This window comes from Rhamphochromis longiceps, linkage group LG7 (assembly GCF_057381845.1).
Source record: "Rhamphochromis longiceps isolate RC_006_pf linkage group LG7, R_longiceps_female_GT1.1, whole genome shotgun sequence".
NCBI classification, from domain to species: domain Eukaryota; kingdom Metazoa; phylum Chordata; class Actinopteri; order Cichliformes; family Cichlidae; genus Rhamphochromis; species Rhamphochromis longiceps.
In genome coordinates this window covers 15,890,998-15,918,184 of record NC_140563.1, presented here as the reverse complement: position 1 = coordinate 15,918,184, position 27,187 = coordinate 15,890,998, and the positions used below count along the sequence as shown (strand labels likewise).

General features: G+C 40.7%; 1 protein-coding gene across 1 annotated transcript in view; it reads left to right on the top strand.

Annotated features, from left to right (window-relative positions):
- The window catches only part of tspan18b (tetraspanin 18b), a 35,782-nt gene extending 22,385 nt beyond the window's left edge, over positions 1-13,397 (top strand). Inside the window, exons 3-9 of the mRNA XM_085412512.1 lie at positions 8,554-8,649; positions 9,722-9,916; positions 10,204-10,278; positions 10,864-10,962; positions 11,203-11,379; positions 12,038-12,121; positions 12,450-13,397. Coding sequence (XP_085268638.1) covers positions 8,554-8,649; positions 9,722-9,916; positions 10,204-10,278; positions 10,864-10,962; positions 11,203-11,379; positions 12,038-12,121; positions 12,450-12,497 — 774 coding nt within the window. The 3' untranslated portion in view covers positions 12,498-13,397. The remainder of the gene's footprint in view (positions 1-8,553; positions 8,650-9,721; positions 9,917-10,203; positions 10,279-10,863; positions 10,963-11,202; positions 11,380-12,037; positions 12,122-12,449) is intronic.
- The last annotated feature ends 13,790 nt before the right edge of the window (positions 13,398-27,187 follow it).

The window sequence follows — 27,187 nt, the reverse complement described above, 5'->3', positions numbered from 1 at the left end:
CAATCATGTTCCCCCAGTGATCAAATAAAAGATGGGACAAAATAAATGATAATGTCTGTGAAGGTTCTCAGTCATCCAGGTCATCGTAGTCAAAGGAGCTTGCAAAGAAAAGCGTCTGGACTTCTTTAAGTTACTTGAAGACGTTTCACCTCTCATCCGAGAAGCTTCTTCAGTTCTAAGGTCAAATGGTGGAGGCCAGGTTTCACAATGAACTCACCCAAAACTCTGGCTTATTGGAACCCATACCCAGTTTCACACCTTGGCTCAGGCGATTAGAGGATCATCAGGGGGTCCTTTTGTCCCTCTGTGGGGGGTTACTCCCACTAGGTTTATATCTGGGACTCCCCACCATTTGACTTTAGAACTGAAGAAGCTTCTCAGATGAGAGGTGAAACGTCTTCAAGTAACTTAAAGAAGTCCAGACGCTTTTCTTTGCAAGCTCCTTTGACAATAAATGCTAATAGTAACAATAATTTCAGCAATAACAACAATCCTTGTCTTCCTGTATTCTGTAAAGTATGCATGTATAAACCAATATACCAACCCATGCACATACAGTAGCAGCAGCTGACTCACAGGCATGTAGACACTCTGGACCTAAACTAGTACCACCTCATAATTGTCTTAACAAATCTGATAAAACTGACGACGTCTAAAGACATTTAATGTATAAACCTTTAATGATGGATACATGCACAATGATCTAAAATGAAATAGTCTTCTTCTGCTTCTCTATTATTTCGGAGTTTCTTTCCCTGAAGTCTGGTTTTTAAACTTTCAGTTAGTTTAATCAAAATGTAAGGTGTGTTTAAAGCTAGTTTAATTTTCTAGTTAAGTTTCTGCTTCCAATAATCTCTGTGATGTTTGCTCGATCCTTATAGTTATTATGTGATGCCATCTGAGGTCTGATTTGAGCTTTCACTTGAGGATTTTTTTTTTTTTTAAATAAGGAAATGTGGTGGAATTAAAAGCTCATTTTCAACAATCTCACCACAAACATTAATCTAGTTCTTATCTACCCTGGAATGAAAGGCGAGCTTTAGCTCCTCCTTTACAGTTCAGTATTTAAAGACAAAATCGCGATCCACTGAGATCCAAACAAACTGGAATAATCTTTTAATTTCTCTGATACATTCAGTATTGCTAACATGCTTTTGGTTTACTTACATCAACTTGTTTTGCAGTGGGGCCTCAAATATACAGTATGCCGTTATCTCTTTTATCTGCGGCTTCCACAAAAACACAAACGTTCACATGCTTTATCCTCAAGGCTTTGTTTTGATCTTTGCATTGCACTGAAACCCCAGCCTGTAACACAAAGTAGGTTACACTGTTGTTTTTTGATTTGGTTTTTTTGCTATTTTTCTTTTTCATTTTGTTGAACTTTTGCCAAGTGCGTGATATTTGTGTGTGCACGCCACACACAAGAATCATCAGTAAGTGATAAAACAGCTTTTAGGCTTTCCACACGGGGGAACTAGCTGTATTCAAACTAGCATATGGCCTTGCAACAGGGTGTGAGTGATTGCTCATTAGACAAATGGCTGGCCAAGCTGTCCCCCCCCGTTGTAAAGTGCTCTGCTCTGCTCCCCTTTGTTTTCGAACAGGAACTCGAGCTAAGTGGAGATGCCAAACAGTCCTCTGCAGACAAAGGCCACTCTCACCCCATATCCGGGTTGCCGTAGAGACCAGAGTCTTTTTTTGGAAATGTTCCAGCACGTGATTTAGGAAATCCTTCTGTTTTGAAAGATGTGTATCGTTTGCTTAAGAAATAAGATTTTTTAATTTTTCATGGTTTTGTTTTTTGGGGTTTTTCAGCCTGGATTTAGTGATGTTTGGTGACTTGCGTGTATTTTGTGTTCCTTTGTCTTTTTTTCCCCAGTGTCCTGTTCTTGTTTAGTGCCCTGAGGCTAAAAGTGTTGTCTTTCCTGAAATAGTCCATTATTTACTTCTGCAAAGGCCATCTGTGATGATATGGACATCCGACAGAGACAACAACCTCGTATTCAGTGGCGTTTAAAACAATATTCAGTGTTAAGAAAATAATTGTTTAATTGTTTCTTGCCTGAGGGTCAAATGGTGGTCAGGGGAGTGCTGGTGAAATTATTGACTGGATTTTTCCAAGTTTTTGTTAAACGCGGAACTGATATCGATTCTTCTCCCTGTGACTCCGATATATAAGAAGGAGACTGAGAAACTTGTGGAATAACCCACAGAAGTAGACAGTGCAGTGATATAATTCCCTCAGTTGTTCGCTCAGTAATTTTAGACCATTTAGTTTTGAATTGAGTTATAACTCATTTTTGTGGAAAGCCCCAAAGGCAATGTGTCATTCTCTAAAAACGTGGGAAAAGCCTTAGCCGAGTCCTAACAGCCGGCAGCACCGAAGTGTTTATGTGTTCATTGTGTGCTGTTACCACATGCCCTCACTACCAGGCAACCAGTGGACTAAGCATTGGAGCTCTAGGGGATCAATGCATCATTGACCATGTGCCCGGGCCTGGTATCGATCCATCCTCACGCAGCCAGTTTGTATCTTCGCTCAGCCAGATAGAGGTACCGAGACGATTAAGTGAAAGCCTCTGCTATGAGCGATCTCACACACAGCAGGGTTCAATAGAAGTCAAAATCTGCTCATCACTCAATCACATGTCCTCTGCTCAAGATAACTATCGAGAAGTTATTAGCGCTCTTCCCCCTCCCCCGTCCAGTAGTTCTAATCTAAGGAGCTGGAGAGTCGATTTCGCTGTAGGACTCGGAGCAACTGTTACTACTGAACTAACAGCTGGATGTGTGCCCAGTTGGGATGTCAGGAATGTAGCCTGCAGCAGTGTTGACAACACATGGTCAGTCTGTTTCTTAGTGTTCATTCTGGGAGTTTTCCTCTTGTTAATCAGCCTGGTTTTCAGGAGTGTGTCAGCTGCCTGGTCAGACGACTGCTTCCTTCTGGGGTTCACATAGTGTCATTTCAAACTGAGTAGGCTAGGAACTGAAATCTGAACTGGAAAAATAGAAGAATTTGACTTTAGATGAAAATTAACTGATTGAAATGCATATTGTGTGTATGTAGTCTTTTAGTTCATTGCCTTAATAATGTTTTTGTACCTATTCTGAACTTTTATGCCTCTGCGTGGCTGTGGCTCAGGAGGTGGAGCAGGTCACCTACTAATTGAAAGATTGGTGGTTCAATCCTTGGCTGCTACAGCCTGCATGCCAAATTATCCTTGGGCAAGATGCTGAACCCAGAGTTGCTCTCTGATGCGTTAATCGGAGTTTGAGTGTGTGTGAATGTTAGATAGGGGGAAGAAAAAAGGGGGCTTGTTTAAATATGGGTGAGTGAGGCATGTTGTAAAAATATTTTTGAGTAGGTTGGGGGGGTTGCATAAAAACTTAACCAAAATGAGAGAACCCTACTCTGGAAACGTAATGGAATTAAAGTGAACTGAAAACCAATAATAATAAAATGAAAAAAAACAAACGTGAAAAATACCAAAGTAGCCTGTCTGCACCAGTTACAGTACTGGAGTATAACTCTTTTGTAGTCCCAGCACAAATTGAATGAAATTATAAAGGGTTTTGCACGACTGAACCAGTTCATCATAAACTGTCCACTTTTGGAGGGGAGCAAACTAGCATTCCCTGTAATGTGCAGAAGCTGATGATATTCTGTGTGTACTCTGAAAACTCATTAAGCTAAACTTGCCTGAGGAAAGACAAGTTAAAATACCTACCTGAGCATCTAACCAGCATTAGGACCTTTGCTTTAGCTTGCCCGGCTCAGTGTCTGCACTCCTCTCTGTGTGAGAGCTACACCCACACACGCACACACTGCGAGCTGCCTTTGAGCTACTTTTGTACACTTTCTCCGTGTGGTTGTTTGCTGTTGTCTGAAAACTGTATGCCCTCTAAAGTATACAGTGCTATTGCTGTTTAGCATTCTGTGCACTTCAAAGCTCCTCCGTGTGACAGCAGAGCCCAGGGCTCATTCTCTCCTAATTGGAGGTTCATTAAGGACTTGGTGCGCCTCACGGGAACCCATTTCATTGCCAGAGGAGCCTGTCTTTATTCGGATTTGGGGGTGTTTACTTGCTGTGGCTGATCTAGGAAGTCATGGAGAAATATGAAAATGGGTTTTTAATTGAGATAAAGGCTGATGTGGCATGTGTGTGGTCCCCTAGTGTCATTGTCAGAGGGTATTAGCGCATGCACGGAGAGCTTAGACTGGCATGCAGTTGATGACAAAACACACCTGCTCCAGCTGCATCGGGGAGCCTGGGAACGAATGTGTCCTCCCCAGGGTTCAATTACAGGTGATCACTTAGAGGGTCAATGATATTTAAAGGGGTCAAGATACAACCCATAAAATCTCGAGAGGATTTCAGTATTAATGATTGTTTTTAATGCAGGATCATGCTCAAGATGAAGTGAACTTGCTGGTTATGTGAGGGTGGAGGATGGCGACAGTTTGACGAGGAGCAGACACAGAGTGTCCTTGTAATTCTGATCCTTTTGTCCAGGGCAGCCGCTGGGGGAGCAAGGGAATATGGACTGGTTTCATTAATCCTGCTGAAAGTGACATCTTCAAGGAGAATCACCCACGGGTGTGCTATTTATATGTGGAGTACTTTCAATCTAGTCTGTGTCTTCCTTATCTTTTAATTACAGCGGGTTGACACCACCATAATGGTTGATCGTGTAGGTGCCGACTGAACAGACTTTTGGTTTTATGAGTTAGGAATGGGGAAAAAAAAAGAAAAGGTCTATTCCTCACGCTTCCATTGAGACGAATATAGGTCGGATCAGTTTGTCCTCATTAGAGAGCTCTTGCTTCTTTTGGTAGTGTGAGGTTGATGCTTTTAGGATCAGTTCACATCAATTCACCATCAAACTCATCTGTGCCAATTTCCATAGCCTAAGCTGACTGTGGATCAGTTTTCACCAGGAGTAAACAATGGGTTCTTAGCGCCGCATGACATTTTATGATGTCAGTTACAGGAGATGGAGACAGATTTGGCATTTGCTGGATACCTCGGGGCGAAGACTGTCGCTTAGCTTGTCAGATTGAGGACATACAGTATTTCCTGCATGTTTAAAGAAAAAATCCAGCACATTGTGTAGTTGTAGCAGTGCAGTACTCCTCACTGTTTTTGTGTATGCATGTGTGGCATGTTTATTTATAATAGATTTTAGCCAGTACAGCGTGTTTTCTTGACACATCGCTAGCATTGCTCAGCGGCACACCTGAGGAGGACCAGCCTTTAACCTAGTAGCAATTTTTCAAAAGTGATATAAGCCTGCAGCTCCTGGGGTGTGAACCATGTTTTTCCTTGTCTACATCATATACACTGCAGAATATTCAGAGAAAGCCTTAGTGGTCTGATCTCTGCGACTGGCCAGTGATCGATGAGGACCTGCGATCCCACAGGAGTCATGGGAAAGACCGGTTTGTTTACTCTGCACTTTCTCCGGGGTCTCAGTGGCACTTTGATTTATACCATGCTGCTTTTCAACCATAGGCTTGTTATTTGGAGCCTGTCTGGGCCCTTACACTATAACCCATTTCATTCTTAAATATTCAATGCATTTTTATGCACAGAAGAAAATTGGCTCCAGATCTGACAGTCAGCTTGACCCTGAAATGGGAGCAAAGAGCAAAAGGGTGAAGCTGGAAAAGAAATCGGACATTTTGTTTAGAGAATAAGAAGTGAGCTGTGCCCTGAGAGGTTTTCCAGCCGGCCCCTTCCTCCTCCTCCTCCTCCTCCCCTCCTATTCATTCAACCTCTTCATCCCCTGCCTCAATAAATACAGTTTGCACCCTTCATAAGGGCCCAGAATTGACAGGCTCGAGCTGGAGGGATAGGAATGGACCTTTTCTGATGCTTTTCTATGAGACTGTAATGTATGCAAATCTCAGTTAAGACCTCCTGTGCCCTCATTAGACCTTTCTGGGGCTTAGGAAAGGGAGGGGTTAATTAAAACCCATCTCAGACAATGAATCTGTTGGTTGCTCTCAGAGTACCACTAGAAGGGTAATCAATACCTAAGCATATTATTATGATTTACAGAAAGTGTTTAACCATAGGTCTAAATCAATTTCCTGGGTCCAAAGAGGAAAGCGGTAAAGGGGAACAAACAGAAGCATAAGCCCTCTGGCTGGTGAGGAGAGGAAAAGGTCTTTTTTTGTAGGGTAGCTTCTTCTCACAGCAGACAAAGAATGCCGTCATATCTTTAGTACTGTTTAATTTTATTGTCACGGCAACTTATGAGAGTTAACAATGCAATGGGGGGAAGAAAAAATAAGCTTTTCATGAGGCTCGCAGAATGAAAAACAAACCAGTGTTAGTGCGCTGTAATAATAGAAAAACAGATTAGAAAAAGATATCAGTTCTGCCTTAATTATTCACACGCTTCCTTTTCTTCTGTGGGAAATAATTGCTCCAGCAGCTCAAAACTGCTTGTGCCTAGGCAGGGCTTTGTGCTGGGCTATGGTTTATCATACCTGAAAGCCAACATTTGTGAGTCTGCTGTGTGCAGCACAGGGATGAAAGGGTCAAGGCGGAATGAGATTTGAGCGACAGCCGAGGGTCTTCAAAGATGGACGGGAATCAAGCCCGGTGTTGATCACAACAGAGGTTTCACTCCTGCCTGAGAAGCAGAGAGAGATCACCCAGAGGAGTCCTTTGACATCACATCAAGCAAAGGAAAGCTTGCCTACACGTTATGAAATTACAGCTGATGGATGTTCTGCAAGTACGGATAAAAGATTTTCTTTTTTTTCAATTTGCAGGTGCAGTGTGTAGCTGTGTAAACCTATTTACAATTCCTCTGAGAAATCGTTTTTTAATCCGCTTGTTAGCCAGCCTCAATCCTGGCTATCACTATGGGAGAGCAAATTAATAATCAGAAAGTACAAAGCAAAGAGTGCCAATTCATTTCTGCCAAATAATTAATTTTCTTCCTTCACTGAGACTGCAATTACAGCTGCCCCACAGATTGTTTTCATTTCAGTTTGTGCAGAATATGTAGATATGAGTCCTTACACAGTCCCCAGTAGGGCTGTTCCATATAACGACCGGATGACGATATAAAAACGTCTATCGTTTCATTTTATGCTATGGTTTGTTTCGTGGTGTCGCAAAATAAACAGTTTACGGCAATATCTTTTCATCGTTTTGATGGTCACTGTAGTGGTTATATTAATTTCTTAAAGTTCTTTCTCTTATATTTAATATAACCACACTAGGGATGGACAAGCGCCTGTTTTTATGCGTTGTCGTTAGCAACAACGATGGTAAAACCATCGCATGTCCGCTTGTTTATTTTCCGCATAAACCTTTCACACTAAAGCTCAAGATCCTGTTGAGACTTTTCAAAATAAACTTACCCACGTGAAAGACTATGTGGAGTGCTTACTGTTGAGAAGCAAAAAAGAGCCGTCAGGTGCTAAAAAATAAACATTAGACTCAAACGTTAGAACAGGCTTTTCCCCGCAGCACCCTGTGTAATAAATACTCACAAAGAAAACGGCGGCTGTTACAACTTATGTCTAAAATGTATCGTTTCATGCATCGGTTAAAACACTTGACTCCAGGTACACAACGCCCAGCTGGAAACACTTCACTCAAGTCGAGCTGCCCGAGATTCACAGAATTTACAGAAAATGTTAAAGTTTTGTGATTTATATTGTTATCGGATGATAAATGTCTTATATCGAGATATGAGATTTTGGTCATATCGCACAGCCCTAGTCCCTAGCTCACAAAGGCTGAGGGAGAAATCTTTTCATCTGCAGCTTGAAAGGTTAAACATTTGCTTCAGCGAGGGCACGCTGCATTTTTAGGTGTACTGGGACATGGATTTTTAGACACCCCACCCCACATACACACTGTCGCCCCAGTGTTGTCTGCTAATGCAGGAGAGGTGTTCTTCATTAACCAGGAGTGCTTCTAGGATGGGTCTTCATCAAGCAAAGTGTGTTTGTGTCAGATGGAGGGGTGGCTGATGGGAGCACAAGGCCTCTCATTACATTAAGAAGAAGAAGAAGTTCCATAGCAAAGGCCATCTCTTGTCGGCTAATGAACATGGAACCCCTGTCAGGACTCATTTCCTTAAAATGCTTCAGAGATGGACGTCCCCTCCAGTCGCACTAACATAGGGTTGCCATTTTTCCGGAGACAGGAGGAGCTGACAGACGGCTAAGTTTGAGAGCACGCTAAAATGAGATGTGTCAGATAGGTTGACATTGTGCTGCCTAATCTCGTAGTTGCTTGGGGATTTCCAGGACTATAGCTGGGGACAATGCACCTAAAGGGATAATATGAGGATTTTCATCTGAAATTGGACCAAATCAGCTGACAGGCGTGCGTGTGTGTGCTGTGTGTTTGACTGACAGAACTCATTAAGAATGTGAGCAGGTTCTGGCAGAGCATCCTTTTCTTGGCAGTTTCAGCCTAATGCTTATCCAGGGTGCAGGAAAGTGGGGAATACTGTGAGCATTTGGCAGGAGTCATTAAGTGGCACGTTTTATGTTGTGTTTAATGTCTTTTCTTTTAGGGGCAGGGAGAGGCTTCAGCACGGGGGACAACCATGGAGGGGGACTGTCTCAGCTGCATCAAGTACCTCATGTTTGTCTTCAATTTCCTCATCTTTGTGAGTATTTTTTTTTTCATCTCTTTCTCAAAGACACTTAATCTGGCCGTCTCTGAAGTTTGTGTCAATCTAATGATTTAAGAAGGGCTTCTGCGTGCTCCCTGCCTGACTGACTAATGGAGCCACATTTGCATTTCATTAGATGAGGCAATCTTGATTCTATCAAATTCTCTTTTGATTAAATTTTAGTGTGCTGACACACATCTGAGGCACATTGTGCCATGTGGAGTTTGTGACTGGCACCTGAGTTTATCGGTCTTGATCAGACAATCAAGGGTAATCCTGTTAGTCTGAAGCCGTAAAGCGGGGGAGGGTCAGAGTAAGAAGGTTTGTCTCTTTTCCTGCTTTATTAAGCACAACCAAACCATTTAGTCTCTGTTTAGATGAGGTTGCTCAAGGCTGGGGTAATAATGCAACCAGCAGAGCAAAGAATGAACTTGACTGTCGGCATCACTGTAACAACTACTTTTCACAGCTTTCTTTTTTTTATTATTATTTTTTTAAGTGTGTCTATCTAAGGCCGTTTCACACTCGTGTAACTCAGCAGCATTTCTTTTAAAGCCCAGTGCCTTGAAAATGGCTGCTTCTTCTCCTCGTACCACAGAGTGGCTATCATTTGCACAAACCCCAGGTGACAGGAAGAAGGGGATTGGGGTAAAAATGTTGGAAGCTCAGATCTATTCCCCCTGACTCAATATCTTCTTTTCTTAATCACATGAGTCACCCCACAGTGGCTGCAGAGAGGATTTTATTAAAGGGAGGATGGGAAAGGATGGAAGCTCATTGCATTTCTTTAGCAGGTGGGGAGGCTGGGAGGAGTAGTTCAAGGGGGTAGATTTATCCACCCTTACCCCCACTGAGGTACTGTGGCTCTGTAGATACCCAGCCTTTTATTTTAGCTTTACCTCCAACCTCTGTGGTATTTGCATAGCTAACAGTGGAGAAAAAAAGTCACCGTATGACCTCTGGTTGAATCTTTTGAGTTGCTGGGGATACAAAGCTACTATATCTTCTGAATTGTCGATTTCTATTTTGTCTAAGTAATGTACTCTTTGCCTTTTGTCGTTATCAGCTGGGGGGCTCTTTCCTCCTTGGAGTGGGAGTGTGGGTACTGGTGGACCCCACAGGGTTCAGGGAAATCGTAGCAACCAACCCCCTGCTATTCACCGGTGTCTACATCATCCTTGGTATGGGAGGCATGCTCTTTCTCCTCGGCTTCCTGGGCTGCTGTGGAGCCATCCGTGAAAACAAGTGTCTGCTCCTCTTTGTGAGTTGGCTGACAAAGTCGAAACATAGCTGTGTTACCACTCGCTCGTGTGTGTGTGTGTGTGTTGATTATTCTCTCTGTCAGTCTTGAAACAGAAAGCCAAAAGAGCAAAATGATTTTGTATGCTGTCTTTGTGCTGAGTGAAGTGAGCACCACCAAAATGCGATTTTTCACTTTCCTTTCTTTTTCTTTTTTAAACACATGAACATGCACTTTTTTGTCTTCACTCTCATCTACCTTGTCATACTCTTTCTGACCCTTTCCTTTTTCCTTTTGTCTTACTGCAGTTCTTCATGCTCATCCTCCTGATCTTCTTAGCAGAGCTGGCTGCTGCCATCCTAGCCTTCATATTCCGGGAGCATGTAAGTTTCTTAAAAAGTTCACCCCACCTTTGATCACAAGTCTGCAGTTGGGCTGAGTGTCAAAACGCAAGGGCTCAGATTCTTACTTTTTGTACTTCCGGACCTGACAGCTGCTAATTTAAATCATGATTCTGAAAATTTCTTTTGACGGTGTTCAGGTATTGCACAAGTGTTTGTATTTATAGCATTGCATTCCTATAACAATGTTGTGCTTGTGATGCACAGTTAAAAATTGGGATCAAATTCTATTCAGCAACCAGAGATGCACTCTAATTCTCCATGTCAAAACCTGTTTGGTACATTACTCATTAGGCGTGTGACCACAAAGATTTGGCCTAATCTAGCCTCGAGTCTGTAGCCCCAAACACATATGAGGAGCAGATTGCTGGTGAGCTCACTTCTTTGTAACTCCACACCACTAGATTTTGCCGTAGCACCACCAGATTTCCCTGAGAAGACTTTAATGTGTTAAGTTAGCGCAGTCCCCTAATATAAATGACACTCAGCCCAACCCAGAATTCAGTGAAATCATTCGAAGTAACCGATGTTATCTGTGTGACGCTAACATGTGCGCCTTCGCTTTAGCTGACCAGAGAGTACTTCACCAAAGAGCTGAAGAAACATTATCAGGGCTACAATAACAGCGACGTCTTCACCTCCACATGGAACGCCATCATGACTACAGTAAGACCACCGCACACATGGCAGAGAGCTGACGTAATGCAGCTTTTACCGACTCACCCTTTCCACCAAACAGTCTGTGGAAACGTTAAGGTTAACAGCCAGGGCTATATTTTATAGATAAATCCGAGACATTTAGGTCAATATTCATGCTGGATTGCAGCACGCACACAGTGGACCACAGGCCAGTGCGCAAATGGGCGCTTAACAATAAGGGCTTCTTCTTCTTCTCCTTCCTCTCAGTTTGACTGCTGTGGGGTGAACAGCCCAGAGGATTTTAAGGAAAGCATGTTCAGGATGATGAACCAAAATCATGTGGTGCCAGAAGCCTGCTGCCAGCGTGCCGCTCAGACTGCCGAGTCAGCCTATACCAGCCAGGAGCAGTGCTTATCGGGCAATATGATGTTCCGTAATAATAAGGTAACTTTTCACATCCACCATGTCAAGACCTCTCTCTCTCTCTCGCTCTCTCTCTCTCTCTCTCTCTCACTTTCACTTCCTTCTTCTAAACCTCCTCAAGGCTTAATTAGAGCTGAAGACGGTTGAGGGGTGACATCCAGGGACTAGCTGACTCCTCCATGGCTGATTAGTGCTTTTCTGTGTTTTGGGTGTCACAGAAGACCATCTTACTGTGTGGTAGAGCACAGAGACAACAGCGCTATGTATGTGTGTGGATGTGTGCGTGTGTTTTGTGTGAGATATATACACACGCACACACACACACGTGCATGCCCACATCCCTGCTCACATGGCTTCCATGTGCACAAAGGAAGCCTTGAGTGTAATTACAGTGAAAGCTGATAGGAAGAGCTTTTTTACTGCAGTCTCCACCTGTTGTTTTTCAGCCCATTAGAACAATGAGAGATATCCACCGTGTGTGCCTCGCTCTGTTCATTCACACAAAGAGCTCTCATTAAAAGCCAGTGAGGCTGGAGGCCCTCCTTCCCACTCATTCAGTCAGGCCTTTGTTCAGACTCTCACTCAGTTGAAGCTGTGATGTTACTTTAATTGTCTCTGTAATTCTGCAAGTTTATAGCCTATTGATTCTCTGCTGAGTGTCACGTCTTTGTGTCCACAGGGTTGTTACTCTGCAGTAGTTGACTACTTCGAATTGTACATCTATGTGGCTGGAGCCCTGGCCATAGTGGTGCTAACCATAGAGGTATGAGCAAGTTTTAAAATATGCAACCTTTTTTTTTTTTTTTTTTTTTTTTTTTTTTTTTTGGCCTCCAGTGTATTCTGAATATTCATTTTAGAAAATTTGCAAGGCTGCTTTAACCCAAGGCTATTTGCCTGAATATGCCAGTGTTATGCTTTTTGAATAGCAACATCGCCACCTTGTGCTAAAATTCAGTATCACAGAACATAGTGGTTTTTAAAATGAGGTGAATATTGGACAGTACAGTGTATTTATTTCTATTAACAATTTGGGAGGGAGGGATTTTCTGTATGTGTGCTCATTATTTCTTTTTCGTTCCCTCTTTCCTCAGCTTTTTGCCATGGTTTTTGCAATGTGTCTCTTCAGGGGAATCCAGTAGAGCTGCTCCATCCACAAACTTCTTTTTTTTTTCTCTAAAAAACAAAAAGGGAATTCAGGAGAAAAGAAGAAAAAAAAAATGGACATTTGTAAATTTTGTGGATCTCTTTTTCTATTGGCTAATTGGTAGAAAAACAAACTCTTGTACTTCACAGCTGGACTTTTGAGGTACTGGGTGATTTAAAAAAATATACAAACACACACACAGACATAGAGAGACACACATTGCATTGAGACTAGACTAGAGAGAAAACTGATGTTTAAAAAAAAAAGAAAAGAAAAAAAAGATTTGTGTGGAAAGGGTAATTTGTGGACCAGGTCTTGAGCAGATTGGGTGTAAAGTGGACCGGGGATGAGGACCAGGTGAAGCCTGAGCAGAAGGCACTGCACTGACTTTTGGATGAAGAATATTTATATTAAGTAAAGTTGGCTTGACTGTAAAAATGAAAAATGTGTTTCTTGTAAACTCTGGCTGTTATCCTTTCCCCTTTCATACTGTATAATGTAATAACCTCCCTTCCTCCACATGCCTTTTTTACAGCCACACTTCTTCAATGCTGTATTATATAAGCTCTGTTTATTTGTGTGTGTGTGTGTGTGTGTGTGTGTGTGTGTGTGTGTGTGTGTGTGTGTGTGTGTGTGTGTGTGTGTGTGTGTGTGTGTGTGTGTGTGTACTGAATGCTCTTTATGAATGTGTATGAGCCTATTTGTATGCATGTGAGCTTGTGGCTCTCCGTGATCTCTCCCAAGCTTCAAAGCCAACTACTCTAATTCTTTTTTTCCTGTTTGTATGGTGATGTTTTATTGCATTAGTGGTTATATGTGGTTCTTGGTGGTGAAATGTGTATGCCTTTGTATTAGATTCTTGAAAAGTAAGTTACATAAATGGCATTTTACCTGACCCTTCCCGTGTGTTTTCTCAAGCTGGTTGCACAATTTCACACCATTTTCGTTTTCTTTTTTTAAATGAAAGCTCGACCCAGTTTATAAAGACACTGGTAAGTAATGATATTGCATCACAGGATAATTAAAAACAAGTGTTTGTTAAAAGATTATTGCTTATCAAGTCTAGATCACTAACTAGCTTAACTTTTAAGAGCTTATGTCACATTTATGATCATTTATAGGATACATGTGACTGTTACACATTTCCCACATGAAATTATTCTTCTGTGCTACTGAAGTCTGGAAACAAAGAAGGGGTTTTATTTGCTGAATAGCCAAACCATAAGAAAATGCCATTAGCCTTTAGTGTCCATATATATATTTATATGACTCCGGGTGTAGCTTTTGTAACGAAATCAATCTCAACCATATTGCTGGAGTGCATTGATTTTATTTGCAAAAAAAAGTAAAGGTATTGATTAGAAATGCCTGTGGACATTGATCTATTGCAGCAGCCTCAGAAAATGGCAGAAGAATACATCAAAGGAAAAAAAGGGGAGGCATGCAATGCAACAAAAAAGCATGGTAGGGATGAAAATGAAACCCTTCATTTGTGGAATTTGCATTAGTATTCAGAGCAAAGAAACCGATGGAAATTGAAAAGACACAAAACTGTTTAACATGGGTAAAAATGAAGGTTAGTTCCTACATACATGAATTTTCACTTGTTTTGCCATCCTATTTTTTATTTTTTATTTATTTATTTAAATGTGGTCTTTTTTTCATCTTCTTTTTTTACTGCATACCTTTTTGCATACTCCCTCCAAACAGCGTGCATGACAAAGCCTACTAAAAACCCAAGTATGGCTTTGTTTGACATTTAGTAACAAATCCACATTTTCAGCAAAATGTAGCCATTTGGAGGGGAAAACACAAGATCATAGCAACTGGTAAGTGATATCCAAAGAGAAGCAAAAATGCTTATTCTGTAACATAAATATTTTTAGAGTAGTGCTTGCAACCTCATTCCTGCTGTGTGTTGCTTGTTAGCTTGCTATAGTGTTTGAGGGTTGTGCTACTAACAGTTAATCTTTCTATTTGCATATGCAAGCAAACCGATTGTGCAAAGTACATAGGCTGTATTTTGTGGCTTGTAAATGCTGGTTCCCACAGACTTTGTGCAGAAGACAGATGGCGCTGAGAGAATCCTGAATTTATGGAAGAATTCTGTAACAGCAATTTAATGTTGAAGTCAACTTGAAAGGGTTCACATTGTAGAACATTTCTGAGAGGTGGACATAACTTAATCGTTTGAAAAGCGAGGTGATGCCTGTAAAGTCTTCAGTCTCTCTTACAGCCAGCAGAGGGCGACGCCTCTGGTTACAACAAGAAATCTCTGGGAAAACAACCCTTTGGCTCCTTTGATGATCTCAGTATTTATTTATTTATTTATTAACCTTTATTTAACCAGGAAGATCCCATTGAGATTAAAAACCTCTTTTTCAAGGGAGACCTGGCCAAGATAGGCAGCAGCAGATGTCTCACAGTTACAGAAATTACTCAAACACAGGCAGCAACAACACACATGCAACAATAAGTGAAAGAATACAAATAAAATAAAAATAAAATTCAATAAAATTCAAATAAAATAAAAAGTCAGTTAAAATGACAATCAATCTAATTGAAACAGTTGCATGTTATGGACTTGGCCTCAAGGATTCGTAGTTTAGATTTAAAATCACTTAATGAAATGAATTCAGTCATTTTCCATTCCTTCTGCAGTTTGTTCCAGGCCGAGGGTGCTAAATGGACAAAAGCTCTTTTACCAAGTTCAGTTCGGGCAAATGGAACAGAAAGCAACAAGTAACCATGCGGACGAAGAGAATACCGACCAGCATGTTTCATTACAAGCAGGGAACATATATAAGAAGGCAGCAACCCAAGTATCGCCTTATATATAAAACTGTATAAATGAGAGTTCCTCCGACTTACCAAAGCAGGCCATCCTACCTGAGAGTATAACTCACAGTGGTGAGTCTGAAATTTACAGTTGGTGATGAACCTCAGAGAAGCATGATACACAGAATCAACCATTCGAAGACATTGAGCAGAAGCATTCATATATAGAATATCACCATAATCCAGCACAGGCAAGAATGTTGCAGCAACAAGCCGCTTCTTTGTATTAAAAGAGAAACACAACTTATTTTGAAAATAAAAAGGTAAGCGAGTCATCAATTAAGATTTCCAGATATTTATAGGTGTGAACCAACTCTATTTTATTACCTTCAAGAGTGGTTACTGATGGGATTGTTTGGGCTCGTCTCCTTGATTTAGAAAACAACATGAGCTTTGTTTTGTCTGCATTGAGAACAAGTTTAAGCTGATGTAATGAGTGCTGGACAGCAGAAAAGGCTTTCTGCAAGGAGTCGATGGATTGGACAAGAGTTGAACCACAGCTGTAAATAACTGTATCATCAGCATAGAAGTGCAAGTTTGCATCTGGCACATGTAGACTAAGATTGTTTACGTAAATGATAAATAGAAGGGGACCTAATACAGAACCCTGTGGCACTCCGCTGTGCACTGTAACAAAGTCAGAACATAGACCGTCAGATTTAATGCACTGAGTCCTGTTACTGAGGTAGTTTGAGAACCATGCCACTGCTCTCTCAGAGAGTCCTGACTGGAAGAGTCTAAGTTTTAAAATACAATGATCAACAGTGTCAAATGCTTTTGACAAATCAATAAAAAGGGATGCACAGTGTTGTTTTTTATCAAGTGCAATAGTAATATCATTTACCACTCTAATTGCAGCTGTGATAGTACTGTGATTCTTCCTAAAGCCTGATTGATATTCAGATAAAATGGCATTGATGTGCAAAAACTCCTTTAACTGCTCACACACAAGAGCTTCAAGAACTTTGGCCAGCACAGATAGATTAGATATTGGTCTGTAATTAGTTAACACTGCTGGGTCGCCCCCTTTTAATAGAGGAACAACAAAAGCTGATTTCCATACTGAGGGAATTTTATTCGTATCCAGTGTGAGGTTGAAAAGTGTTGTGAAAGGCTCTGCTACAAAATCAGCTGCCAGTTTCAAGAAGTAAGGATCTAGTAAGTCTGGCCCTGGAGATTTTCTAGGATCTAACAGTTTAAGAGCTTTACAGACCTCCTGCACAGAGAAAGGAACAAAGTTAAATGGCTGACCAGTGTACACCGGAAGGTTTGTGCCAGATTTTACAGAGACTGGGTTCAGAGAGTCAAACAAAGAGCCAGAAGATATAAAGTGCTTGTTAAAACAATTCATAATCTCCTTCCTATCATAAACAGGAACAGAATCCTTAAAAACATAGGTGGGTAGAGCATGGGAGCTTTTACTCACTGAAAGAGACTTAATGATTTTCCAGAACTTCTGTGGATTATTTAGGTTCTCAGTGGTGACAGACAGATAATATTCTGTTTTAGTAAACGCGTTCCTGATGAGTTATGGGTTAGCTTCATGTTTTATTGACTACAGCAGAATGTTTAGTTTATGAATTAGCCCCCACCCCTCCCCTAGAGTTAAAAAGGTCAAAAAGCAGGTTTTGTTTTCAGGGAGCCTTTATCTCCTAACAAGCTGCTACAGCACGAATGTACAGTGTCTCTCAGATTCACCCCTTGCTCTTTACCTCCACTGTCAAAAAAGGTAAAGAGTTCTTTGCATGTTTAAATCTGTCTGTCTTCTTAAATGCCCACACTGAATCTGTCTTTTGTCTAACAAGTAGTCGAATTTCAAGCTTCAGCTCAACAGTTGCACCAACCTTTTGTGGTTCTTGGCTCTGTTGATGTCACTTAGAATTCTTCTCCATCTAAAATAAAAAAAAATTAACCAGGCTTCAGCTCCTCAGCTGTCATGATGACAGCAGAAAACCTTTTACTGAAACCAAACAAAGAACAAAATAAGGAGGTACAAAGAAATGGCACCCTCTGTCAATTCTCAGGTTTTACATATCAGGAGATAATAGAGTACACAGCGTGTGATAGCAATAGAGCTAACTATCTTAGGAAGAAGGCCAGGAAGGAACCGCTTTTTTTAAACCCCTTTAACCCCCCACTCATACGCTATAATAACTTGAACTGATAACACTCTGATGATCATAGGAGAGATGCAGTATAAAATTTGTTGCACCTAACAAAATGACTATTCTATTCTGTTTGTAGATAATGAAAAAGTCCTTAGCAGGTCTTAAAATTAGGTAAATACAACTTGAGATGAAACAAATGACACATCACATCATGTCATATAGTTATTTAAACATAACTCTGGTGTTTTGAAGCCATTCTGCTGTAGATTTTCTGATGTGGTTGGGATAGTTATCCCGTTCTTTGGTTCACAGAGGAGTTCAGAGACCGCAAAACAAGCACAAATCAAGCACCCTGCACCATCGTGCTTGACAGTTGGCACAAAGTGTTTGTGCCGATTTGCTTTTGATTTTTATCAAACACAGCACTGTGCATCTTGGTCAAACATTTCCACTTTGGTCTCGTATGTCAACTAAGATATGATTTATTTCCTTTTTGGGATTTTATTACCACCACACCTGAATGCTGCAGATCAGCAAATGGTTCAAATTTCAGCTTTTACAGAGATGTTCACACTTCCTGGTGATGATGCATACAATTAGCAGAACCCAGCTGCTACTCACCCTCTTAATTCCTATAGACGCAGCAGGATTGTAGTTATTACATGCTGCTTTTGAATGCCGGTGTAGGTTTTGCTAAATAAATAGTATAATATGTCATATGTTGTTGTTTAACTGAGACTGATTTTCTTAATAAAAGGTTAGATTTGCCAAACATGAAGAAAATCAGTATTTGCTTCACTTTAAACGATTGGATTAACCTCAACATAACACAGCTGCCTACAGTCATCTACTGCAGGCATCCTACAGTATATATGTGACAATATAGCATACTTTATAACTGGATTTAGCAACTAAAGCAAAATGAACTGATGCAGGTTATATCATCCATACTTTAATACTTTAAATCATCCTCACTAATCTGTGCTTGGGATTCCCCAGGGCAAGACGGGAATGCCACACACAGACTGTATATCCAGTGTGATTACGATTATCTGCGTGATGTGAGGTTTTTTTGCTTTTTTGCTTTTTTTAAGAAAAAATGGATGACCAACATTAGGTTTGTCATTCGTCTTTGTCATTTGGCTAGTTTTACAGCAAAAATGAATATATAGCAGCTCATAATATTATAGTCATGTTAATGGTACAGTGGGTTACTGCAGCACTCACTTACTTTAGTTCTAAATGAGGCATCGTATCATTTTACATGCCAATCAGAGCATGTTGAAAAATACTCTAATTTTTAACCTGGTTTGTTATTCAGTCTTATTATACAATCTATCATTTCTAATTGTATGTATAATTTGTGTTCATCCTTTCTTTATAAACCATTTACACTGTTCACAGTCTCTCAAAAACTCAACCCGACCCAACATATGATCACAATTTTCCTAATGACCCTATTAAGAGTGCACTTTTACACATGCATGAATAATTGTTAAGCTCAAGGTGTACCAAACAATGACCAGCTGACTTCTTTTAGTTTCGCTGCCTCATTACCATATACTGGAGCTCATTACTGCCACCTCAAATAAAAGAAGAATGTACAGCTTCGTTTCTTGTTCCAGAAATGCCAAAGGCATTAAAAAATGGTCCCAAACAGTAACCATCGGTGTTAAGTGAATTGTTGCCAAACTGAATCAGTCCAAGTTCAATTATTAGAGCTCACCGGGATGTTATTTTGGAGGTTTTGGAAACCGCAGCATTATTATTCACTCTGCAGTATTTAAGGAATTTAATGTATGTGTTGCTTTCAAGCCAGACTTTCTTGTCATTTTGAAAGTACTCTTGATCAATAGTTCTCTGAGCTTTCTGAAAGTTTCTTAGGGCATTGGCTGCTTTTTCACTCATTTTCAGTCCATTTCTTGTAACTGAACATTATCAGAGAAATGACTGATAAATTATTCAAGCAAAAGGGAACCAAACCCAAGGAATAGATACTTTTTAAAAAATTAACAAAGAACCCATTTGTATTTGCACTTTGGGGCACTTTTTTTTTTTACTTACCACTTGTTACAAAAATGCCAAATGTATTTAGCTGAAAGGGTGATTACCTCACACGCGTCAGCAGGTTGTGCTGAGAGAAGAAGAGCTTTTAATTAATAATTGTTCCAACTCCATTTGTGTCTTATGTCCATTTATTTTTGCACGTGTTCCAATAAATTCACTTTCACGCATCACTGTAGATGTTAAATTAGTTGTGAATAACGCCAATTTATTTAAAATTGTGGTTATTTTAAGGCAGCAGGGACTTAATTCACCACATGAGGGCAGTAGCATTCCTACTCCTGCTCCATGCACTTCTCTTGAGGCTACATTTTCTTCTTTAAGCATGAACAAGAAGGGTCTTTTGTGTAGCGAGTGTTTTAACGTCGATCCCAGAGTGTAAATCTGTCATCTTTAATGTCTATAGATTAGGTTGTTTTGTATTTTAAAATGGCATAAAGGATCGCCACAAAACGCAGCATCGCCAGTGGATGTGTTAAAGTGTAACATTTCATCAGATCTGTAAACAGTGAAAAACCTCTCAAGAGGCCTGATTGTTTTAATCCTGCAAACATGACATGACTGTGAAGCAAATTTAAACAATGTGGTGCTTTAAGCACGTTTTGCATTTGACCTTCTGTTAATGACTTAAGCACCAGTAGCAGTTTGTGTATGCTTGTGCCCCCTCCACTCCCTTTGCTGTCATTTGAAATGTTCGGATCTGCTCAGGATCTCAGCAGTGAAGCCTTACAGGTGTTCAGCAGCGCTTCCCCATCATGGGTGTTTACTCTCTGCAGCACGCTCGGGTCACATCGTTATATGTTAATGAGGCTCCAAAAAGCACTGCACAAAGTCGCGGGAGACAGTGTACTGTGACATTTATTGTGATATCCTTCTGCTGTTCTGCCTCTGGGATATCATAGCTCGACACACATTTGGACCCATGAAATCAAACTAAAACCAGCTGAAATTCAAAATCTGGCATCTTTGATCTCCATTTGAGAGTTCTTTCATACAAGGGAAGAACACCAAAAGAAACATTTTTGCTTTGAGTTAGTGAAATGAATTGACAGTTTGTGGTTTTAAGAAAAAACTGCTTTCAGTGTGTGATTATTTTCCATATTAATTGGTGCTGCCAGAACTTTTGGATTTTCTAATAGAAGAACAAAACCCTGTAAGGCATTATTTGAGAATACGCCTTTGTTCTCCAGTTATGAGTTACTGGGGTTGGATTTGAAGTCCATTCATTACTGATTAAGAACCTAAAAGGTCTTAAAATATTGTTAGAGTTATTTATTATTATTTGTTTATTTATTCGGTTTGTTATAGTAAAGGGTCATCTTAAAGGATTGATGTCGTAGCAGTTACCTCTTTGCTCGAGTGTATGTTTGCACCGCCGCATATCTTCTTTCCTCATAAAAATTCCTACCGGGAAGGAGAGCGAAGGAGTGAAGGATGGGGGTGAGGTGAGGCCGAGGGGTTCCATGTTCAGTTTGTTTTAGCCCTCTGTTTGGAGAGGAAACTTTCATTGCTTGGTGATTTATGGGTGGTTAGCTTCCCAGTGGAATCAGAGAGTCGTTTTCCTGCATGTAATAACCCACTCTTTAACATAAAACTTGGGTTTCTCTTTTGTGTTTTGCTGATCCAGTGTGAAAGGTGTTACATCCGGTGCAGAGCTGAAGTGCTCAACAAGAAGCCCTTGAGGACAGTTTAGCAGAAACTATACCACGGGAGATGATTCACATCTATCCACAAAAACCCTCATAGAAATGTAAGGATCTAGGAAATGCATATGACAGCATAATAGCTTCGGTAATGCTCTAGGTCCCTGTGCAGTGTTGTGGTATAGCACATCAGAACTGTCCCACAGAAACAGCAGTTTTGGACTTGACCAGGCCGCACTTGTGACGCACAATGCGGTGCCTACGGCCCAACATGAAACAGGAAGTAAGCGAGAAAGGCCGGGAAATTAGTCTACGGGGATGAGTTGCTTCTCAGGCCAAGCATCACCACTGGCTTGAGAGATCTGTGACTCACTTGTGGAGCATGTGTTTTCAGTCCGTGGGACAGATGACTACAAATAGATGGCCCCAGCAAACCCATGTGAGAGGACCGCAAAGTGTTCTATGGTTACAAATGAGAAAAATAAAGTTTAGTGGCCGGCCATGAATCTGGTGATAGTGAGTGCTGGAGCCTCCTTGGGATTAGTATCATTGTCGGGTTTTTTTTGTTTGTTTTATTTTTGTTTCACTGTTTGTCTTGTGTTTCTGCGTTCCAAAGTTTCCACACAACGTGAGGCTAATGCAGCGCTTGGCAGCTTTTGCGTCGGCCTCTTGGCTTTCGCTGCTGAGCCATCATCTCTGCCTGTCAATCACATCCAGAGTGACACAGCGCACATGAGTCCTCGAGAGGTCAATTGTTGTGTATGTCTGACCTTTGAGCCCTGCAGCAGGAGGGATCCATGTGCAAATGCACTGAACAAAACTGAGCTTGAGCGCGTAATAAATCAGAAGAACGCTTTACTATCCCCATATACACAGGATTCATAATTGGAAGCATATTGCTGAGCGGAGAGACGAAAGGCTGCTCCAGAGCGAAGACGTAGAGGGGTTAAAAACACAGGCTGATAGCAAACTTGAAGGGTGTTGGGGTGGAACTTGCAGTCAGGCTTTCAGTATGTTGACTCAGGCAGAGTAAAAAACTACAGCAATCACCACAGTGAGTCATTCATGGCTACAGCATGCCAGCTCACAGTCGAAGCATGTTTTATCCGTCGTATTATTCATGTTCTACAACACGTGTCTAGTAAATGCAAAAAGCTGCTGTTATAAACCCAACCAGGCTGTTCTTCCAGTGTAATGCTTCTGCAAATATGCACTTTTATTCTTGTGTCTTAACAGTCCCTATAACAGTACATGAGTGCTGGTTTAACCCACTAACCCAGTTTTTTTTTACATTGATGCTGTTCATCTCTTTTTTAGCCTGCCCAAACCTACACCCACGTGCCAGTACCACTTTAAATCCTTTGCCTCTATATTTATGTTAGCATGTCAAAAAGCCACACTAGACATTTCCACACTGTAATAAACTAGATTTTATTAGTGAGAGCCAGTGAAAGATGGGAACTGCAGCCAGGCCATCTCCATGGTTACAGACCACAGAGATGGCTGTCAAGCAGCTTCTGACCGTGGCGTGTTTCGTGGCCACCATCAGCTGATGGCTGAAGACAACCCAGCGCATGTGTACTGTGCTTTCCTTTCCAAGTATGCTTGCTCTCACCTGGGCCTTCGTTTAGGCTTTCAATCGGGAGTTTTGTTTTTTCGAGTTGGCAAAGTAGCCCTGCGACAGACTGGCAACTTGTCCAGGGTCTACCCCGCCTCTCACCTGTGACGGCAGCCATGACCCTGAATTGGATAAGCGGAAGTTGGCAAATTTGTTGCTGCTATTGCACAAATAAACCTTGGAAGAACGTGTGAATGGAAATTTAACTTTATTATTATTTAATAGTAAATAGTAAATAAAGTTATTATTTACTGTCTTTCATGATGATTACTTCCTATATTCACCAAAGTTTTCATGACAACATTCAAATTTTGGTTTGAGAAAGATTGTTGTGTTGCATACCTACAAAAGACTGTGTGTTGTTGCTGGACATGTGGAGATGAGAAAATGCAGCAAAGAGAGACTCTGCCAAGGTTAAGTTCACAGGAGAGCCTTTTCTGTATCTTCTGAGGGTCTTTTTGTCAAATTATATTGTTTCTTTGTAGCCTGGCAGTGACTGTTAGCAGGACTAATTGTGGCCCATTAGTTGGGAATCTCCATTTTTGACAATAATCCCACTTGAGTACTAAGTGCTGAGTTTGTCCCGTGTCCCTCCCCTAACCTTTGCCTCCCTTACACCATATTTGCCAGAGGTCTCTTCCTGTTAAAAGGAAGTTTTTCCTTACCACTCTTGCCAAGAGCTTGCTCATAGGGAGTTGTCTGATTGTTGGAGTTTTCTCTCTATTATTGTAGGATAAAGCACCTTGAGGCACCGTTGTTTTGATTTGTACATATACATATATATATATATATATATATATATATATATATATATATATATATACATATACATATACATATATATATATATATATATATATATATATATATATATATATGTACAGAGATGGGCAGTAACGCGTTAATCTGATTACTTTTTTCAAGTAACGAGTAAAGTAAGGGATTACTATTGCAAAAACGGTAATTAGATTACCGTTACTTTCCCGTAGGAACGCTGCATTACTGCGTTACTAAAACCGTGATTTTTTGCGAGAATGTCTCACGACAGTGACGTAAGCGAGTGCGCCGTTAGTGACAACAGCTGTGTGCAGATCAACAATGGATCACATATCAATTGTGGGAGAGAGTATGAGCGTGCAGCGTTTAAAGCGTGGAAGTACTGACCTTACTTTGAGTTTGATTCCATAAAAAGTGACAAAAACATTAGCGTCCATCGTGCGTGGGAAGAAAATTTCTTTTTACAGCGAAAAAAACCCCCCTAAACTTCCGAGCAAGCACCGAGTGCGCTACAACTTTATGGGAAATTCACAGAGAAACTCGCGGATTCTTCAACTGACCGCGGCACACCTGCACCAGGGTAAACCTCCGCCTACCGCAGTCCTGCTTTACAGGTGAAAATAGAGCAACAGGACCGCTGAGTCTTTGACTTTATTTATTTCCTGCTGTGTTTTACTTGCATCTATTTGAAAGAGTGAGTGTAAACACAAAAAATATTTTATTTTATGTGCTGGAATGTGCAGAGAATAGGTTTAAATGTTAAACTAATTTATTCAAGTCAGAGAATGTTGCATATAATTAAATTTTTGCTCGATGCATAAAGTTAAAAGATTAAAACTGATAAAACAAGTTAAAAAAAAGAGACTTTTCCATTTGATTACATTTTGTATGATGGATTATGTAGAAAAAGTAGAATTGGACTGAAAGATCTATCGCTTTATGTATGTATGTATATATATATATATATATATATATATATATATATATATATATATATATATATAGATAGATAGATAGATAATTTAATTGAAATTAATTAAGTCAACAAGGAGAATAATACTTGGTTTAGATCCTTTGAAAAAGTTCAACACTTTTTCTTTCTTGCAGACAGTAACAGTAAGTAGAAAACACATGTGCCCGTCAGGTATAACTGCTGTAAATGCAAATTTACAACACTGCAGATGTTCTGTATGAGCATGAAAAGACATGAAACTGATCTCAATGATAGTTCAGTTAAAGGTAATAGCAAAGGCTGGCTCATAGCCAAAGACCCCATTAGAAGGAGCCCAGGGAAGGCAGGTATATATGCTTCACCCGCTCGCCTCTCTAATCTCAGCTGTGAGCCATATCCTCCTGCAACATTTATCTCCTACTGCAAACACAATAACCTGTGACATGTCATGCTCTTGTGCAGACACAACACATTTTGGGCCCCAGTGATTTCTGTTTTTGTGAGGCAAAATTTTCATTGGATACTACAGCAAGTCACAAAATGTATTCTAGGCAGTATCATCACATTTCTCGATCACGCTCTTTGTCAGTTTTCCTTCTTTAGTTGTAGAGCCTACTTAAAAACAGATGTCAGTTCTCTTAGATCATTCATTATTTATCCTCTTGAGGATTAGTTTCTTATGTGTGTCAAAAATTATAAATCTGAGTTATTTACTGGGATGTTTTGCTGGACATTTATCTTCTGCTGCCTACTCCCCCGCATTGATGTACAGCCACAACAGGGGACTGCTGCTGCTTATACTTCCCATAGGGCAGAATCAACAAATCAGCTTCTTTAGATTAACAATGACAACTCCTTATTTGAGCGCGGTATCCTTTGGTTTCAGAGCAGTGAACATGACTGGTGTGAATTCGCATGTCTAAGCCTGTTAGGAGTGAGGCCTTTTACTGGAGAGCTTGCACGTCTTTTTGCTTCGGCTACAGTCCTTTACAGTTTGCGGGTCTCTTCATTGGCCCAAAAATGTGTGCAGAAATTTGATTTACAGTGCAAGCAGCAGCTTTCTTTTCAAACCAAGGGATCATTTAACACTGCAAGTGCCAGCTCTAAAATATGACCTATAAGAAATCTTTGCTGAAAGCTGATATAAGCACTCATTTACAGCCTTAGCCTGGCTAACGATGGCCCTTAATGAGCAGCTCAGGCATCTACTTGTTTATTAGGGCAGACTGACTGACAGGTCAACTGATGGAAAAATAAAGTACTGAATGAGGAATTGGATCTGTCCCCTCTTTGCCACATCAGCGGGGCCCTAATGTAGTGGGGTGAACTTTGAAGTGCCCTAATGGTCTTCATGGTCCTTTAACCATGCAGGCTTCTATTAGGGGTGTCAGTGGAGCCTGGCTGGAGCAGCGTGACCTATTAGGTTTAACGAGTGCTGCTAAGGGCACAGTAGGCTGCTCTTCTTCCTCTCTGTAAGTGTTTATTTATCTCGTCTAGCTGTGTTTTGGACTGAAGCAAAGTGCAAAGGCAGCGGCAATGTCTCTTACGCTCACAGTCCATTTTATTCTGTGGGTCTTTCTCTTTTTAATAGGGCTGTGTGATTAATGGTCAGTTAACAAGGAGGAATTATGTTGTATTTTCCATATTCTTGCAGTGGAAAAACACTGAAATTGTTCTGATCTACAGACTTACTTTGTTTAAAAAGTATTAAAACATCAGAATCACACAACTACCAAGTTAATTGGAGAAAGTTTGTGATTGGCTTTAAGATTTACTTTAGAGCTGGGTGTCAAAGACAAGATAAGAAGGTAAAAAGGTACTGAAAAGCATGGTAACACTAGAGTTTGCTGTCCTTTTGTGTAGTGCTATTGTAAGAACACTATGAGGCTTCCTAATGCTGTTTGTAGTTTGATCAGGTTGTCTTCTAATCTTAGGGTCCATCCCAGGCATTTCCAACTTGACCAAGTGACTTTGGAAAACACCAGATGGCAGGCCAGAGGCTTGGATGGCAGCTCTGCCACCAATAGTGTGTGAGTGAATGGGTGAATGAGAAGCACATTATAAAGCACTTTGTAGAACTGCTAAGGTTAAGAGGTGCCTCATAAGTGCAGACCATTTAGAATTTTAAAGAGCACTTTCTAGTCTAAGTAAACTTTACTTATTACGTTGTTCTGAAAAATCTGTATGCTTTGTCTGAAATGTGCAAGCCTGCAATGAAGCCGTTTTACTCGTATTCACGATTGCCAGTTCCTCTGCTAGACATGGAAGCTTTATTGGGTGACAGCAGGCGTCTCATGAGTTCTGCCATTGTAACGTGATCGAAGTGCTCCAGTAAACTGTTGCGGCGCAGTGGAAAAGTTAGCATTTGTTTCTGGGAGCAAACAGAAATGGATGTGCCTCAGTGCAATGTTTTTTTCTTCTTTTTTTCCAGGCCAAAGACCAAAGCAGTGGCATGATGTGAATTGCCACAGGTTTTCTATAATTGTTTTTATTCTTTTTTTCCTGGCCATGCTTTCTCTTCCTCTTACATGAGAGTTGTTCTAAGTGGTTGCTCCTTCTCTGAAGGATTTTCAGAACAAAGGGTAATAACGGGGGGATTGATTACACACAGAGATTTTGCAGTGTAGGAAAGATATTTTGGAGCATTTATAAGAAAAGATTTCCTGAACACTGTCTTGTCTCATG